We start from the raw sequence: 16630 nt of genomic DNA, 5'->3' as shown, positions 1-16630 counted from the left end.
TACAGAGTGTATACATATCCAAACGACCCTACACACACAGCTGTTTATCTACACAAGGTGGGTGCGGTTATCAGGGGCCTATAGAGTCAAATCTAGAAGACGCACACCAGCCCAGGGGCCTCTCTCACGTGCACACTCCCCTCCACGTGCACGCTCTCTCTCCCTCTCTCTCTCTCTCTCTCTCTCTAGCCGTGTGCTAGCGCTGTCACTCAGAAGAAATGCCAGGAAACTGGGTCAACGGGTAGAGCTGTGAGTTGTTGCTTCATGATCCTTACGCCCATATAGGGGCCTCGATAAACTATAGAGCAGTCGGGTCGGACCGACGGAATTGGCTGGTTTGTGAGTCACGTCTCCGCCCCCCACATGGACACAAATAACGCGAGAAGTTATGGGGAATTCTCTGCCATTAAGGGGTTCAGGACCCTAACGCCTTCACGGGTCCATTTTAACAAGACGCCTGGAAGGGCCAGAAACATTTCTTGAGGTGTTTTCTTGGGTCGAATATGGGGGACGTCATCAAGTCAGCCCACCCCCCCCCCACCCCCCCCCCCCCCCCCCCCCCCCCACACACACACACACACACAAACACACGTTTTATGGGATGTGGTGTTGCATTATGTGACGCAGAATACTGGAAGTGAGTGGATAAAAACAATGGTTAATGGTTTTGAAGGTGCTTTTCACACTTCTAGTGAATACTAAGATTAGAACAAGCTGTATGAACATAACGAACAGGCTATCTCTATGAACAACTAGTGTTAGCCCTGGCTATAGGTACCTAATGAACAGGCTATCTCTATGTAGGACTTATGTTGGCCCTGGCTGTATGAACTTAATTACAAGACTATGTTCTATAAAGGACTAGCATTAGCCCTGGCTGTAGCAAACTAATGACGTGGCAATGTTTTATGAAGGACTAGTTTTAGCCCAAGCTGTAGCAAACTAATGAACAGGCTATCTCTATGAAAGACTTGCGTTAGCTCTGGCTTTAGGTACCTAATGAATAGGCTATCTTCTATGAAGGCCTTGTGTTAGCCCTGGCTACAGGAACCTAATGAACAGTATACCTCTATGATAGCCTAGCTTTAGCCCGGGCTGTGGGGAGCTAATAACCAGTCTATCGTCTCTGAGGGTTAATGGGTTCAAACTCAAACAGAGCTGCGTGGGTAAGAGCACGTGTTCAAGGCCACCAAATGCACAGACCAATGCTTTAAAACAACACATGAAACCAACCAAATTCCCCCTTTGAGGAAGTCCCCTGTGCACCAGCTAACTATTACTCAATTTAAACCCTAGGGCCGCTGACATCCCCCTCTCCATAAACGTTTGAATTCAGTTTCACGCTTTTGTTTTGGTAGAACATACTCAGACTAAGTAGTAAAGCCAAACAGCCTCTCCCGGCTGGCTTCAGTGTCTTTTGGGTTTCACCTCCTCCCGCCCCCCCTCCGACCCACGAGAGAGAGAGACTGGCTTTCGCTTGGGGAGACAGTGGCGTTTTGCGTCGAGCCCAAACAGTACGCGGCCACCTGCTAGCAAACTGGTTGCCGTAGCAGCAAAAGCGCTGTCGTGTGTGGTCAGGCAAAGCAGAGGTTCAGACCGACGTTCACAGGCCTGTGTACATCTGGAAGGGCCCCCGGGTGATGAAAAATTAAACAACGGCAACATAGGGGCTGTCTGCAACGCATACAATCCACACGCAAGTGTCACATAACACATAATTAGAGCGTCACGACGTAACCGCATGCTCACACAGAGGGAGGGTGTGTGTGTGTGTGTGTGTGTGTGTGTGTGTGTGTGTGTGTGTGTGTGTGTGTGTGTGTGTGTGTGTGTGTGTGTGTGTTTGTGTGTGTGTGTGTGCGTTGGGGGGTTGTTGACATGTTGTTGAGTGTGCAAAATACATAACAAACACAGTACTCTACATTTGAAGCACGGTCAATAGCCAAAGGTGAATCTGATAAATAGTAAATATTTATCAGATCAGATTCACAAAAAATAATAGTGAACACGGTAAATATCCAAAGGTGTTATCGCAACTTACATACACCTGTGTAGGGACATAACCAAAAGGAAAGCAAGCACGCACGCAAATGCACGCACACACGCACACACACACACACACACGCAATTGGGGGATGGGAAGTAATGGTAGGGAAGGAGAGCAGGAGGGGGAAGGAGGAGAAAGAGGGTGGAAGGGAGGTGAAGGAAAGGAGAGAGGAGGAAGGAGCTAGAGGAGAGGAAGAGAAGGTGCGATGAAGGAGAAAGGAGCAGAAAATGGAGAAGCAGAGAGGAGGAGGAAATGGAGGTCAAAGCAAAGGAGGAGAGGAGGTGGGAGGAGATGAAGGTAAAAAATTGCGTAACCATTTAAAGACTAGTTTTAAGGTCAATAAAAACCTCTGTCAGCATTAAACCTTCACATTCAAGGTACGAATTACCCTTAAAAAGGGACACAACCAATCACTGAGGCTGAGATATATCAATACGCATTAAGGGATTTATTTCACCCGTCAAACGAATGACTTGACCGTGCGGTTTTATAAATGTCATTTGTCAACTTGTTTTTTCTTTGACATTTGGCGGTGCGAAGGCAGTTGGCGCCATTTACAGTGGGTTTATTTGACTTTGATTCCACACCTGGCGTCGTCTTTATGTGCTTAATTAATTAACTAACACTTCATGAGACACAAATATACACATGCACACACCGCCAGATACCTGGAGGTTTGTTTGACAGAGAGCTGGGCGAGGTCAAGCTGAGACACCACACTACTAATGGAAATGATGCTCTGTTGACACAAGAATCAGATTAATCATGATCATAGGATTACAGCAGACACATGCACACAAAGCCTCCCCGTCCATTCAGATGTATCCAGATGAGATCTGAGATCTGAGATCAGCCCCAAAGAAGCCAGACCTGTCCTGAGCCTGTACCTGTTCCGCCTGGTTCCCAAGCCCACCCAATTGTCCGCATTTATGCCCCCGTTTTGAACCAAAATCTTTGTTAGCAGGGCTTTGAACAGTAAACGAATTTCAAGTTGTTTGAGTCACAAAAATCTGTTCAGAGTTATGTGAAGGAATTAATAGACTCGACGAATCGACGAATCAACTAGGGCCCGACATTTCAAATCAGAAACTTTGATTGACACACCTGGCATTAGTCAGCACATCCAGAGACCGGCTTGTGATAAGACTTCACTTCCCTATTCAGAATATAGGCAACCACAACCAACAACTCTAAGCACCGCTATCCCTCACTCATGACTGGAGCTAGCCATCAGCTTAGCTTTGGCTTAGACCCAATTCAAAACAGGAGAACTTGAACGTTGGGCACTCATTTTTGGTTAGACCTACAGTCCAGTCAATTGTGCGTGTGTATGGCCCTTCATCACAGTTACACTCTCAAAGGGCTTCCCAGGCCAGCCTTATACAACACTCCCTAACCCTAAAGCCCAAGGTATTCTTCTACTGTTAATGAAGACCCAATGATCACATGACATCACATGTCATCAGTCACATGACCCCTGGCCTGGCGTAAGGGGAGCGTCGATGGACATCCCGGTCACATGTGCTTGCGACCATCCTCTTAGCCGGCCTGACCCAGAAGCAGTCAGGCCGGTATTTTTAGTGGCCGTCTCCGTAACCCGACCCCCGCGACTGAGTGTGAACAGAGTTAAAGTGGTTTTTAATCCAACGTGGACACGTTGGTCACGAGCAACAGCAAGCCTCTGCGTATTTGTACGCGGCTTACTAAGTCAGCCAGTCACCAAATCAATAGGTCACACACCACCTGGGCAGATAGGGTTCCAGTGTGTTCCTCAAAATGGGGAAATACCATCTCTATCTCTGTCACATACGTACACACACACACACACACACGTACACAGATACGTTCACACACACACACAAACACATGCACGCACACACACCGAACACAGACACACACAGGTGCACACACACACACACACACACACACACACAAACATTGAAAAGCTTGCTCAGAAGCTCCATAATCTAGGCCCCCTGTGACCTCAGAGCCTCACTGTGATTGGCTGAGGAATAGCCCAATCAACTTCAAACAAATGTGGATCCACATTTATTAATGTTGCCTCGTAGCCTTGTGGCCAATGAAAAGCACAGCATGTCACTACATCACCAAACCATAATGCAAGTAAAATGTGCCAGGCCAGCAAAGTATTGTTTGTCTGAAGGCCCTATGCCATCAAACCCACAATTGTTAGGCACTAACTATCACCTGCGATCCCCCACTTCATGAAAACACCCTTTAAATGACCCGATGCCATGTTTAACCTCCACAGACTATCCTATAATAACAATAATATAAAAATATTAATAGTTACAATTAAAATAAAGTATAAAAAAGACTTCCATCTTCAAATAATCATTAATCCTCATCAATCATAAATTAATAATTTATTCCAAATTATTAAAAATATATAATATATATATTTTGTTTTATAGTTATTTCATTGCGTCACATTGGCGTAGCTTATCACGGCTTAAGAATTCAAAGTAAAGTCCCCATCGGAGCAGGAGTGGCGCCAGGGAGATGCCCTGATAACAACAGTCTCCCGACAGCGAGACCCGAGGCAGAGATCAGCCGAGATGTTCCGTCGCGATGGGCGGGGCCTGTTCCGATGTTTACATGTAGCAGGACGCGACCAGAACCGTGACTGGCATCGTCCGGGTTCCAGTCGCCACTGAGGCCCGCGATAAGAACCGGACGTTTGGTTCCCCCCCTCCCAGGACCAAATATCTCTCATCTGCGGCGTTGCTGTGAACGGGCAACTAACGTGATGGAGAGCGCGTGTTCGTGTTGTGTTTGTGTTCATTTGTCCTGGTGAAACTGGGCTTTGCTGAGGCAGTCAGTTCGACTGTTTGTAATCGGTTCCCTTATAAAAGGCCATGGAACTATAGAATGTGTGTTCCACCCAAGTACACAGACCCTTTGTCCCGCAGGCGGTGTTGCAGCACAGAGAGCTGTGTTCCTGCACAGGGCATTAGCAAATAAATAAAGCCAAGCAGACCTTGAAATAAGTGCAATAAAAGCAGCCTTATCAATCTCTGACCTGTGCTCAATCTCTCACCCGCCTTGGGCTTTAAAGGAATCTGCACTTTTCACTGCGTTCTTTGAAAGACCTCTCAAGGCGATGGAACACAAAGGAGTGCTCTCTGTCGTCTGTCTTGGCCGAAGGCCGAGCGACTGAGGGCCTTTAGAAAGGGTCCTTGATTCATTGTTGGAAGACATGAACGCAGGACCATAGTGTTTCTGTTGCCTGCACAGCGAAGTCCGACGACACAGAGGATTGCATTGTCAGAACAGATATAACACATATATATATATATATATATATATATATATACTAGACGTGAGAAAAACGAGCAGTATGCCGCAACGCTTATTAAAATATGCAGCAGGTATATATATATATATATATATATATATATAGCTTATTGATATATGTGTGTGTCAGCCAGTTTCTATGGTTTCTGGAGGGGGTGGAGACGATCTTTGATTTGCTCTTCCTCTGTCGGCCACTTTGATGGCGGGTCGTCGGGAGGATGGGCGGTTCAATCGGACGCTGATAAGGAAGCACAGGCGAAACATGACCACGGCGTTACGTACGTAAGAGACCGAAACGCATACAAGCAGACCTGAAAAGCTAAACCGCAATTGGTTTGGAGAAACCGACATAAAAAACTAGACCCTGATTGGTTGGGAGAAACCAACATAAAAAACAAGACCCTGATTGGTTGGGAGAAACCAATCTGAAAAGCGAAACCCAGATGGGTAGGGAGAAACAGACCTGAAAAACTAAACCCTGATTTGTGGGGAGAAACCAACATAAAAAGCTAAACCCTGATTGGTGGGGGGAAACACAGTTTTCTCCCCGATCAGTCGCGGTTTAGAACTCGCTAGCCGCAGGATTTATGCAATCTTTGTTTACATTCCTGCCGGCGGCCCCTCCTACGCTCACATTGAGCTCCTGCCAATTTCACAGAATTCCCTCCTGGCTCCCGCCGCCACGTGCGCTCTGCGCTGGACCCGCTCCAAGATGCTTCACGCGCCAAAACCTCTGCGTGCTTCTGCCTACACGTCGGAGCTTGGCGCTGCATCAAGGTGCACTCCCTACAATCCCTTGTTTTGAAAGAAACCCACTGTTTCCTCCCCGACCCACTCGCCTTGCCCCCCCCCTCCCCACATGAGGAGAGAGAGCAGGAAGCTCTGACTCGAAGCCTGCCATTGTTGTTGTTTCTACGGTCGGTTTACTTGTTGACTTGTGTCTCTTTGGTTTTAATTGAAGCGCTTTAAGGAACAGCTTCACTGGACGAGCTAAACCAGGAGATGCCTCTCCTCCTTTCTCACTTCCCCTGCGGATCAATTTCCCTTCGAGCCCTCTGGATTCATTTTACGGCCGCTTTTTATTGCCCGAGGCCCCGCGCGCAACGCACAAAGGAACACTTGTTCCCCCCTGCCTCGCCACACAACTTAAAACATTAATAGCCGTAAAAGCGATTGGCCTCACAAATCCCCCTGCGTGGAAAAGCCTTGTGCTCACATTCCTTCAAACGGGCGTATTAATAAAAGGCCTCCGATGTATTGCTCGCACCAAACAAGGCTGTGCTTATTAATAAAGGGCTTCACATTTAGCCTGGCTCCAGAGAGGGGGAGAGGGGAGGAGTTCCTGGAACCAACGCGCAACGTAAATAATTTATTTATATCGCTTTGTTCCATTACGATACACAACTTAAATTCAACGCGTTGCAGTTGATGTTGTTGTTGTTGTTTTTGTTGGACGTCGTTTCACTTCGTCTCCCTCGTCGTTCTTTCACTAAAATACGGCCCCACTGCAAGTGTAGTCTTTACATTTCAGTTGGCCGTGTCTTGTGATCATGTTTCTCAGGGAGGGGGTGGGGGGTTAGATCCATGCCCGCCCCCGTACGGCGACACCGGTCTGCTGACCGGGAGGGGAGCCGGAGCAGCTCAGGAGGACGCTACGTCAGCACTATCTGCTTAATAGGCAATCCCAATAAGTGTCCCCTCTGATTGGCTCCCCTTCAGTTCACCCCCCACTTCCTGTGGTCACTAAGAGCTCTCCCCTTCCCCCCTCCCCCCGTCCCCTTACTGCCATGTGTCAGTGTGTGTGTGTGTGTGTGTGTGTGTGTGTGTGTAAATGCATATGTATGTGTGTGTGTGTGTATGTGTATGTGTGTGCATGTGTGTATACATTTGTGCGTGTGTCTGTGTGTGTGTGTGTGTGCGTGGTTGTGTGTGTATGTGTATGCATACATGTATGTGTATGCATACATGTATGTGTGCGCGGACCTGAGTGTGTGTGTGTGCTATCTGCATGTGTGTATCCGTCCGCGTGTGTGTGGGTGTGCACGTGCATGCGTTAGCGTGCGTCGGGGCAGATCAATGTTTAATGCCCGCCCACCCATTCAGGCCCCGGACATGATGACTGCCATGCATTTTTAAAGAGCCTCCAGTCCGCCTCACTGTCCATCTGGGCTCCATCTGTCCGGTCTGCCTATAAAGCCCCAGCATAGGAGGAGGGAACCGGGGACAGGGGACTTCAAAGGCCCCTCGGCGGGCTGGGGGAGAGGGCTTAGGCACGGGGCTGGACATCGATACGCGGAGGTGGAGGTGGAGGTTGGAGCGCGCTGTTCGGTGTTCGGTGTTCGGTGTTCGGGGCGACCCCGGGGGTCACAACAGATCCCAGGAGGATCAACAGCACATTGCCGCCGCCGCCGCCGCCGCCGACCCACTTGGCAAGGCATCGCGTCCGGGCCTCGGCCGCCGCTCCAAGGCGGGGTTTCTGTGTCGTTCATCGGAGCGACGCGGGTGAAAACACGCTTGTGTAGATCAGCATATATAAACCAGGGAGAGGTGGGATTGTGCGAGACAAGAGAGGAACGTAGGAGGAATGTCTAGAGTGCACCATCCAGGGTTAATAATTAATCAGAAACCTTGACGAAGACGCGCTGACGGTTTAGGGCGCTCCTGATTAATCGGATGCTAATGAGGCGACGAACATCAAACCGTTGGCTCGATTAAACAAGTGCTGGCACGGAGCAACACCGAGCTAATAAAGGTTTGAAAAAAAAGACTGAACCTATTAGACGCTCCATCAAACTCCCGAGACGTGTGGCCCAGATTCAGTAGCTAAACAGTGCACATGTGATGTCAGAACTAACGGGGCTGATGCCCTTTCTTTGATGTGAGGTTTCAGAGCGGGATTCAGCAGTCGCCCGTTAATGATTCCATCCCCTGGAATTCTGTTGCTGATTGTCTGAGCCCCCGGGGGGATGGGGGGGTCAGAGAGAAGAGTCTCACAGGACAAATCACCTTTCCTTCCACCTATCCTAGCCTTACAGTCACTAGGGTTGCAAAACACCTACTCCACCACCACAAGCCCTCCTCAAACTCCACCTCCACCACCACCAGCACATCCACCTCCTCCATCAAAAACTCCACTACCACCACCCACGATTGCGAGGAGCTGGCTGGCAGCAGTGCCAGGGAAGCTGGAAGGGCTCCACACGTTTTAGTGTCTGTGGGAGAGGACATGTGTTTCCTGGAATTAGGGGAAATGGAACTTGTTTTGCATTGCAAAGCTACGCATGTGACACTGATACAGGGGTGGGGGGCAGGTGTACGTCTGGGGTGGGACGGAGGGGGGCGCGGCGGTTATCGCTGGAATAACAGTAATAAAACCTTCAGTATGAAATGTCACTCCCAACAGCCACCGAGCATGCACGCACGCGCACACCCACACAGTAATGAGATGTTTGTGCTTTTGGGGCCTTTAATGTGGGGTTGGGGGTGGGGCTGGGTGGGGTTGGGGGTGTAGCACTGCAGTTGGGCTGGTTAAGAGTTGGGGGGCTTTATGAGGCATTCCTGTTCAATTACGCTGTCGCCCGGGGCTAACTGCACCTGAGTTTCTGTTTTTAGAACGGGCCAGAGAGAGAGAGAGAGAGAGAGAGAGAGAGAGAGAGAGAGAGAGAGAGAGAGAGAGAGAGAGAGAGAGAGAGAGAGAGAGAGAGAGAGAGAGAGAGAGAGAGAGAGAGAGAGAGAGAGAGAGAGAGAGAGAGAGAGAGAGAGAGAGAGAGAGAGAGATAAAAAAAAGAAATAACGAAAGACTAAAATGTGAGAAAGAGAAGAGAAAGAGGGAACTTTGTGAAAAGAGCTTAGGTGAGAGACAAAGACAAACGGGGGGAAGCCCGAGGCAGAGGAAGAGCAAGAGGGAGATCTGTAGAGAGAGATAGAGAGAGAGGACGGTTTTCAGTTTGGACGCGCAGCAGACTGCAGCCGCCTGATAGAGACGTACAGAGTCCGAAGACCACTGCTCCAGACCGCTCACATAATCAATGTCCCTCAGGCACATACCAACAAGAGTCATCCAACAGCCCAAAATAAACATTAACCCTTCCCTGGCCACCTCCCCTTAACATTAACCTAGCCACCTTCCCTTAACCTAGCCACCTCCCCTTAACCTAGCCACCTCCCCTTAGCCCTTAACCTAGCCACCTCCCCTTAGCCCTTAACCTAGCCACCTCCCCTTAACCTAGCCACCTCCCCATAACCCTTAACTGAGCCACCTCCCCTTAACCTAGCCACCTCCCCATAGCCCTTAACCTAGCCACCTCTGCTTAACCCTTAACTAAGCCACCTCCCCTTAACCCTTAACCTAGCCAACTCCCCTTCACCCTTAACCTAGCCACCTCCCCTTAACCTTTCACTAGTCACCTCCCCTTAACCCTTAACCTAGCCACCTCTCCTTAACCCTTATGTAGCCATCTCCCCTTAACCATTCTCTAGCCACCTCCCCTTAACCCTTAACCTAGCCACCTCTGTTTTACCCTTAAACTAGCCACCACCCCTTAATCCTTACATAGTCACCACCCCTTAATCCTTACCTAGCCACCTCCCCTTAACCCTTACCTAGCCACCACCCCTTAACCCTTCCCTAGCCACCTCCCCTAAAGACAATACAGCAGGGGAACAAAATGTTTTCTTTCATTGCATATTTGTTCTTCTCCGCTATAATTTATGCAACGCAAAACACATACGTTACGCACTGATTTGCATTATCTAAACAAACAGGCCAACGAAAGACAAGACTGTACAAAAACATCCATTGTGTTGTGTGTGTGTATGTGTGTGTGTATGCGTGTGTGTGTGTGTGTATGCGTGTGTGTGTGTTGTGTGTGTCAACAGGGAACAAGACAGTTAAGAACTGATAAAACATAACTGACCTGACTAGTTCTGTTGCGGTTATCCGATATTTTGCCTGCACTACACACACACACACACACACGCACACAACATCAATTGTTGGGAGGCTTTAATTCAAAACATGGGTGGGGAGCTCTGAGGGTCAGTGAGTATATGTTTCATGAAACTCATCCACTGTGAACACTGTCATTTTCATAAACACCGGCTCCATCACTGCAGTCTGTGGCCAGGCGAGAAAACCATGAAGGCTAGGAGTCACACACACACACCAAACACGTCAATACATGATGCAGCCCCAGCTACTGAGTCTCCATAATGAATGCATTAATCACTACAGTTTTTCGCTTGACAGATTTTGAAGAACTTCCCCCTTTAATGAGTCATATAGTCTCATATGCTAACTCCCTGTTTGCGATGAAGACAATGCTACGTACAGCTTGTCTTCGGAGATACACTGACCCACTTAGAAGACATACACAAGGTCACCTATAAACACACACACACACACTCCATCGCGTTAGCAGTGTGAATTGTAAGAACTCAACACCAACAACTTCAATAATTCTACACGCAACCTTTGTCCTAAATATTAGCCTGGGTCGCTAAGCCGCCTTCAACAATAACTTCAAGAAGTATTTGTTAGCTATCGCCACACACACACGCGCGCGCACACACACACACACACACACACACAGTTTCATTTGGTTATGCAAACTGATTGAAATAGATGAAAGCGATTTAGATTTTAAAAATAAATAGCTTGCATTGAAGTGAGTTTTTATTCTTCGAGACTAAGACTTAAGCTTTTTTTTCACAATATTATCACAATCTGCTCGACAAAAAACATGTTTTTGTATTTCTTATCATCGCGCACTAACGGACAGGGCAGTGCAGACACGGGCCGGAATCGTACCGGCGTCCGCTACTAGGTTACGTGACTACCACGCGTGAGCGACGCGAGCCATCGAGCAAAAACAATCAACTCCGTGTTGAAATAAAGTCGTCTGCTCCAACACACGACAGGCGGGGGCCCCGGGGGGCCCCTCACACACAACAGCTCCGTTAGCATAGCATAGCGTCGGGTGCTAATTCCGCGGCGCGCCACGGAGCTGCTCCTTCTCCGCGCGAACGAGAGCGGGGGAAGGGGGGCAAGAAAAAAAAAAAAAACACGCCAAGGTGTGGGAATCAAATGTTCCCAGCGTGATATGCCGTTTCAGCAGCCCGGTTCAGCTGTTAAACTGGCTTCGCAAAATCCCAAGAATGCATCTGCGGGCGCGTTCCAGAATAACTCGGGCCAGCTACACCCAATACGCTACCGGAGCCGGCAGGGCCGCTCAGCACCCCGGACAATGGATGATGAAGCAAATACCCCGGTGTATATATACATGCACACACACAAATTCACACGTGGTTAAAATTACCCTCACTGATCCACGGAGAGGGGTTTATTAAATATGTACAGTATGGGTCTACATGTATTCCTGTCATAGTGATACCGGGAAGTATTTCGTCTCCCCAATACTAATATTGTTCCAAATGACTTGAGTTAAATGAGATTGACTGTAAGTGGACCGGCATGTTTCAAACAGGGATTTATGATGAAAACTCTATCCAGACAAACCACAGAATTCAGATACATGTCATCAGGGAGCAGGTAGGGAACAGGCATCTTTCTCAAGGGCTCCTTGCTCAAGGTAGACTGCAGCCCTTGGGGACTCGAACCCAGAACCCAGTTGAACACCGTTAACCACTCTAAAGGGCTCTTTAAGGTTCCACGTTCACGCAACGCAAGGGGGTTATGGATCCCTTGCATCCACCCCAAGGGCCGGATGTGCGCCTCCCAAAAATCGTAACCTTCCGTCGAGGCGATGCAGCAGTAAGGGCTGTGATTGGTCCACTAACTAAAACCCGACGCAGAACCATAAACATTCAAGACTGCGTTGAAGCGTCTGCGTGGTCATTGCGTTGCGGGAACGTGGGACCATAAAAAGGCCTCAACAACTCTGCCAACTAATGGGGACGCCACAGACCGCTGACCAATGGCATTTACATTTTTACATTTAGGGCATTTTGCAGATGTTTTTATCCAAAGCGACTAACAATAAGGACATTTGTCGGAATAAAGAGAACCAATATATCGCTGTTGGTACAGTAAGGATGTTCATAGGACCTCTGCTAGACCCGAGGTCAGCAGGATGTGAACAGGTGGTCAGGCCGGTGTAAGCCAATCATTTCAATTGGGTTTAATGAAATGATCGGATGTACTAATCACAGGCCAGTGACACGGGACTTAAAACAAACCATCAGGGCACTTCACTGATTGATTTCTGTCGGGATCTTTGCCAAAATATAAATATATAAAAGAGAATTTCAACAAATATATTTCTTAAATAAATGGAGCAATATTTGAATCAGCTGACCTGTGCGTATATACACACATGTTCATACATCGTGCACCAATGGACAGGGCAGACACACAGCAACCGAACGGCTCGAACCACAGTTCGGAATCAAACCGCAAGTCGGAAACGAACCGCAAGTCAGAATCGAACCACAAGTCGTAAACTAACCACAAGACGGAAACTAACCGCAAGTCGTAAACAAACCGCAAGTTGGAATCAAACCGCAAGTTGGTATAAAACCGCAAGTCAGAATCTAACGGCAAGAAGGAATCTAACCGCAAGTCGTAAACAAACCGCAAGTCGTAAACAAACCGCAAGTCGTAAACAAACCGCAAGTCGTAAACAAACCGCAAGTTGGAATCAAACCGTAAGTTGGTATAAAACCGCAAGTCAGAATCTAACGGCAAGAAGGAATCTAACCGCAAGTCGTAAACAAACCGCAAGTCGTAAACAAACCGCAAGTCGGAATCGAACCGCAAGTCGTAAACAAACCGCAAGTCGTAAACAAACCGCAAGTCGTAAACAAATCGCAGGTCGGAAACAAACCGCAGGTCGGAAACAAACCGAATCGATCCCGGGTCCGCTCCAGGGGCCACGAGGCTGGTGCTTGGGCTCCGACTGACCTGTCTGAACTGCTCCTCGTAGGTCCAGTCCCCGTGGTCCTGGCCCGTCATCTGGCCCTGGGCCACGGCGGCGGCGGCCTGGGGAGGTAGGATGAGCACGCGGGGCTCCTGGTCCACGTAGGGCCGGGCCTTCAGCAGCTGGCTGTGGGGGTGCAGCTGGCGGTGGGGCAGCAGCAGGATGCCTTTCCCCGGGGCCACGGCGTCCCGACCCGTGGGCAGGCTGCGACCGCCGCCCTCCTCCTCCTCCTCCAGCGCCTCGTCGAAGTCCTCCTCCATCTCCCCCTCGAAGTCCTCCTCGTCCCACTTCTGCTTTCTGTGGGGGGCCGGAGGGGAGGGGGGTTAGGGTTGGAGGGTTACCGCCAATACTGTTGAACCCAGGTTTTGCTTTCTGTTGGGGAGGTTTTGCTTTCTGTTGGGGAGGTTTTGCTTTCTGTTGGGGAGGTTTTGCTTTCTGTTGAGGCGGGCGGGGTTAGAGGGTTAAACACAAATGTTGTTAAAGCCAGGTCTTGTGGTCTGAGTGGCAAAGAGGTCAAGGGTAATCTGCTATAAATGTACGGCTATTTTGAGTGTAGCCGGAAATATTTCATATATGGGAAGAATATAGCTTTGTTTCTGATGTTAGAACTTAGATTACATTAACAACGCCCACTGTGATGTCTTGAACCTCGGTGCAATTGCTCAGAATGATATTGAGATGTCATAAGATATTATGATAAATTTAAATACTGATAACAATGCCTATATACGGTAAAGATAATCAATATTTCCATATTCATTTTCCATATCATGTCCAACGTTGTTGAAATGTAAAGCAAATACTCCAGGACATGGAATATATGCTTTGCGATATACAATATATGCTCTCTGTCCATTTGGAAACCACGTGAACAATATCACAATGCGCTTTGTGTATCTTATTAAACAGAAAAACGCTGTGTGGATTTGATGTTATCGCATTCCGTATTGAGCGTCTCAGTTAATGTTTGAACCATCCACAGTGTGTCCGGGACATCTTGTACCTACGAGCGTATTAAACAACGTAAGCCAGGGCAGAGTCTAATGGTTGAACGTTAAAAGGAGGAGGAGAGTTTAAGGTTGGCGTCCTGACTCATGTACACTCATCGTCCTCATCATCATCACTGGGAGTGCTCTGATTATATGGCTGCTGGTCCAGACACGCAGAACCCACTGGATTAACGTCTTTCACCCCTGCTTCGTCATTTTGATTATTCAAAAGCCAAAACATACGATTTGGCTTCACCTTCTCGGGTGTAATGAAGCGTGTGAGTTATTTCTTTGGGTTTGGGTTTGTGATAAGTGAACCGCTGAGGCAGGTTTAATAGACCCATTAAGCGCGTCACAACTATACGGTCGTGCATCGATACACAATATACCTTCAGTCATTTGTGTGTATTCTGCAGTGGTTGAGCCTGCCCTTACCCTAACTTTGTACATTTCACTGTGTATGTGTGTTTATGTGTGTAGTGTGTAGTGTGTGGTGTGTGTGTGTGTGTGTTTGAATGTGCCTGTGTTTGTTTGTGTGTTTATATCTTTATGCATATGAGTATGTGTGTATTCGCTATATGTGTATGCATACATACGTTTGTGTGTGTGCACGTGTGCAGTGTTTATGTGTGTAGTGTGTGGTGTGTGTGTGTGTTTGAGTGTGCCTGTGTGTTTATACGTTTATGCATACGAGTGCATGTGTGTATTCGCTATATGTGTATACATACACACGTCCGTGTGTGCGCGCGTGTGTGCAGTGTTTATGTGTGTGGTCTTACTTCAAAAGCACAAATTCCATCTCACAACGAAGAAACGAAACGACTCACATCTGCTCCTCCTCCTCCGACCCCATCATGTCCTTGTACTGGCCGGCTCCCTCCTCTTCCTCCTCGTCCTCATCCTCCTCGTCCTCCTCTTCGTCCTCCCCCCCGCTGCTGCGCTCCGACGGCGGGCTGCCGGTCGCCCGCTGTAGCCCCGCCGCCACTGCCCTCATGGCCGCCAGCGCCGCCATCTGCGCCTGCTCCGGCTCAGGGCTCACGGTCATCTCCTCCTCCATGGCCACGCCCCCGTTGCCGGCGGCGACGGCGGCGGCGGCGGCGGCGCTGCGAGCGGCGGCCGCCTGCTGCAGCTGCTGCTGCTGCGTCTCCAGCTCCATCAGCAGCCGCGCGCGCTGCTGTCGGTGCAGGTTCTCCATCACCGCCTGAAGCTTCATCACTAGGGGACGCCGCCTCCGCCCGCTCACCTGCACGCCCTCCACCCCGGCTCTGGGAGACTGGAACCCCACCACGACGACAACACCACCACCGCCGCCGCCGCCGCCGCTACACCACCGGCCCGCTCTGGGAGGGGTTCAGACTGGACGCCTGGCTCGGTCGGTGCTGCCGGTCGCCCTCCTCCACCCCTCTCAGGAGGCTGTAGGGTGAAGCGAGAGGCTGTGTCGTGGCACCTCGACCCCCTGCTGGGTGGAGAGCGGCTGCAGGCCACGGGGGGAGAGGAGTAGGAGGCGGTTGAGGAGGTGGTGGAGCAGTCGGAGGCCCGAGGTAGTGACGGTTTAGGCGTCGGTACGGCGAGGCACCAGCAGATGAGGAGAGAGGTCGGGGGGAATCTAGCATGCCCTGGAGAGGAAGAGGAGGAGGAAACGGGTCAGACGAGGGACCCCTCCTCTAGGAGCTGCTTGACGGTGAAATAAAAATATCGGGAAATGAAATGACGATAGGTGAGGCTGGGATTTGATTTAAAAGGTAGGGTAGGACCGTCTGGAGACACTGCACAGATTAAGCGAGAATTTGAAAGTATCCAACCGGGAAAAAAATCCCCCCCCCACCCTTCAAAGCCACACCCCCAGAGCACGGAGCTGTCCCTTTAGCTTCAGCAACAGGTCTGCCTCGACCCATGGACGACCCGTGGACGACTCGGGTCACTCCGAGGTCAGCACGGGCATGAGCAGGTGAACAGGTGGTTGGGTAGGTAGGTAAGCCAATAGTTTAATTTGGGCCTAATGGAATGATCGGATGTACTAATTAAAGGGCTGCGATCGTCAGTGATACTGGACGTAAAACAAACCGCCAGGGCACTTCACCGATTGATTGCTGACGGGATTGCTGGGATCTTTCCCCAAATATAAATATATACAAGGGAATTTCCACATATATTTCTGAAATAAACGGCCCCTGTCTTTAAATCAGCCGAATAAAACTAAAAAACATCTGAAGTAAAGGTAAGCCCAATTGAAACAAGACCTCTAAAATCAACCACCACGCTGGGCGGTAGGAATCTTCTCCCAGCAGGACAGGCTGTCGCCTGTTCCTCTTCCATGTGAACATGGGCTCAAACACGCCTCG

General features: G+C 49.4%; 1 protein-coding gene across 1 annotated transcript in view; it reads right to left on the bottom strand.

The window, feature by feature from the left end:
* LOC307077828 (uncharacterized protein) overlaps positions 1 to 16630 on the bottom strand; it is a gene marked incomplete at its 3' end in the record, with an annotated part of 30636 nt that overhangs the window by 1624 nt on the left and 12382 nt on the right. Inside the window, exons 2-3 of the mRNA XM_079739303.1 lie at positions 15116 to 15904; positions 13284 to 13596 (exon numbers count right to left, since the gene is read on the bottom strand). Coding sequence (XP_079595429.1) covers positions 13284 to 13596; positions 15116 to 15501 — 699 coding nt within the window. The 5' untranslated portion in view covers positions 15502 to 15904. The remainder of the gene's footprint in view (positions 1 to 13283; positions 13597 to 15115; positions 15905 to 16630) is intronic.

Source organism: Pollachius pollachius (genome assembly GCF_949987615.1).
Source record: "Pollachius pollachius genome assembly, chromosome: 7".
In the NCBI taxonomy this organism is placed as follows: domain Eukaryota; kingdom Metazoa; phylum Chordata; class Actinopteri; order Gadiformes; family Gadidae; genus Pollachius; species Pollachius pollachius.
This window is presented reverse-complemented; position numbering and strand designations above follow the sequence as displayed.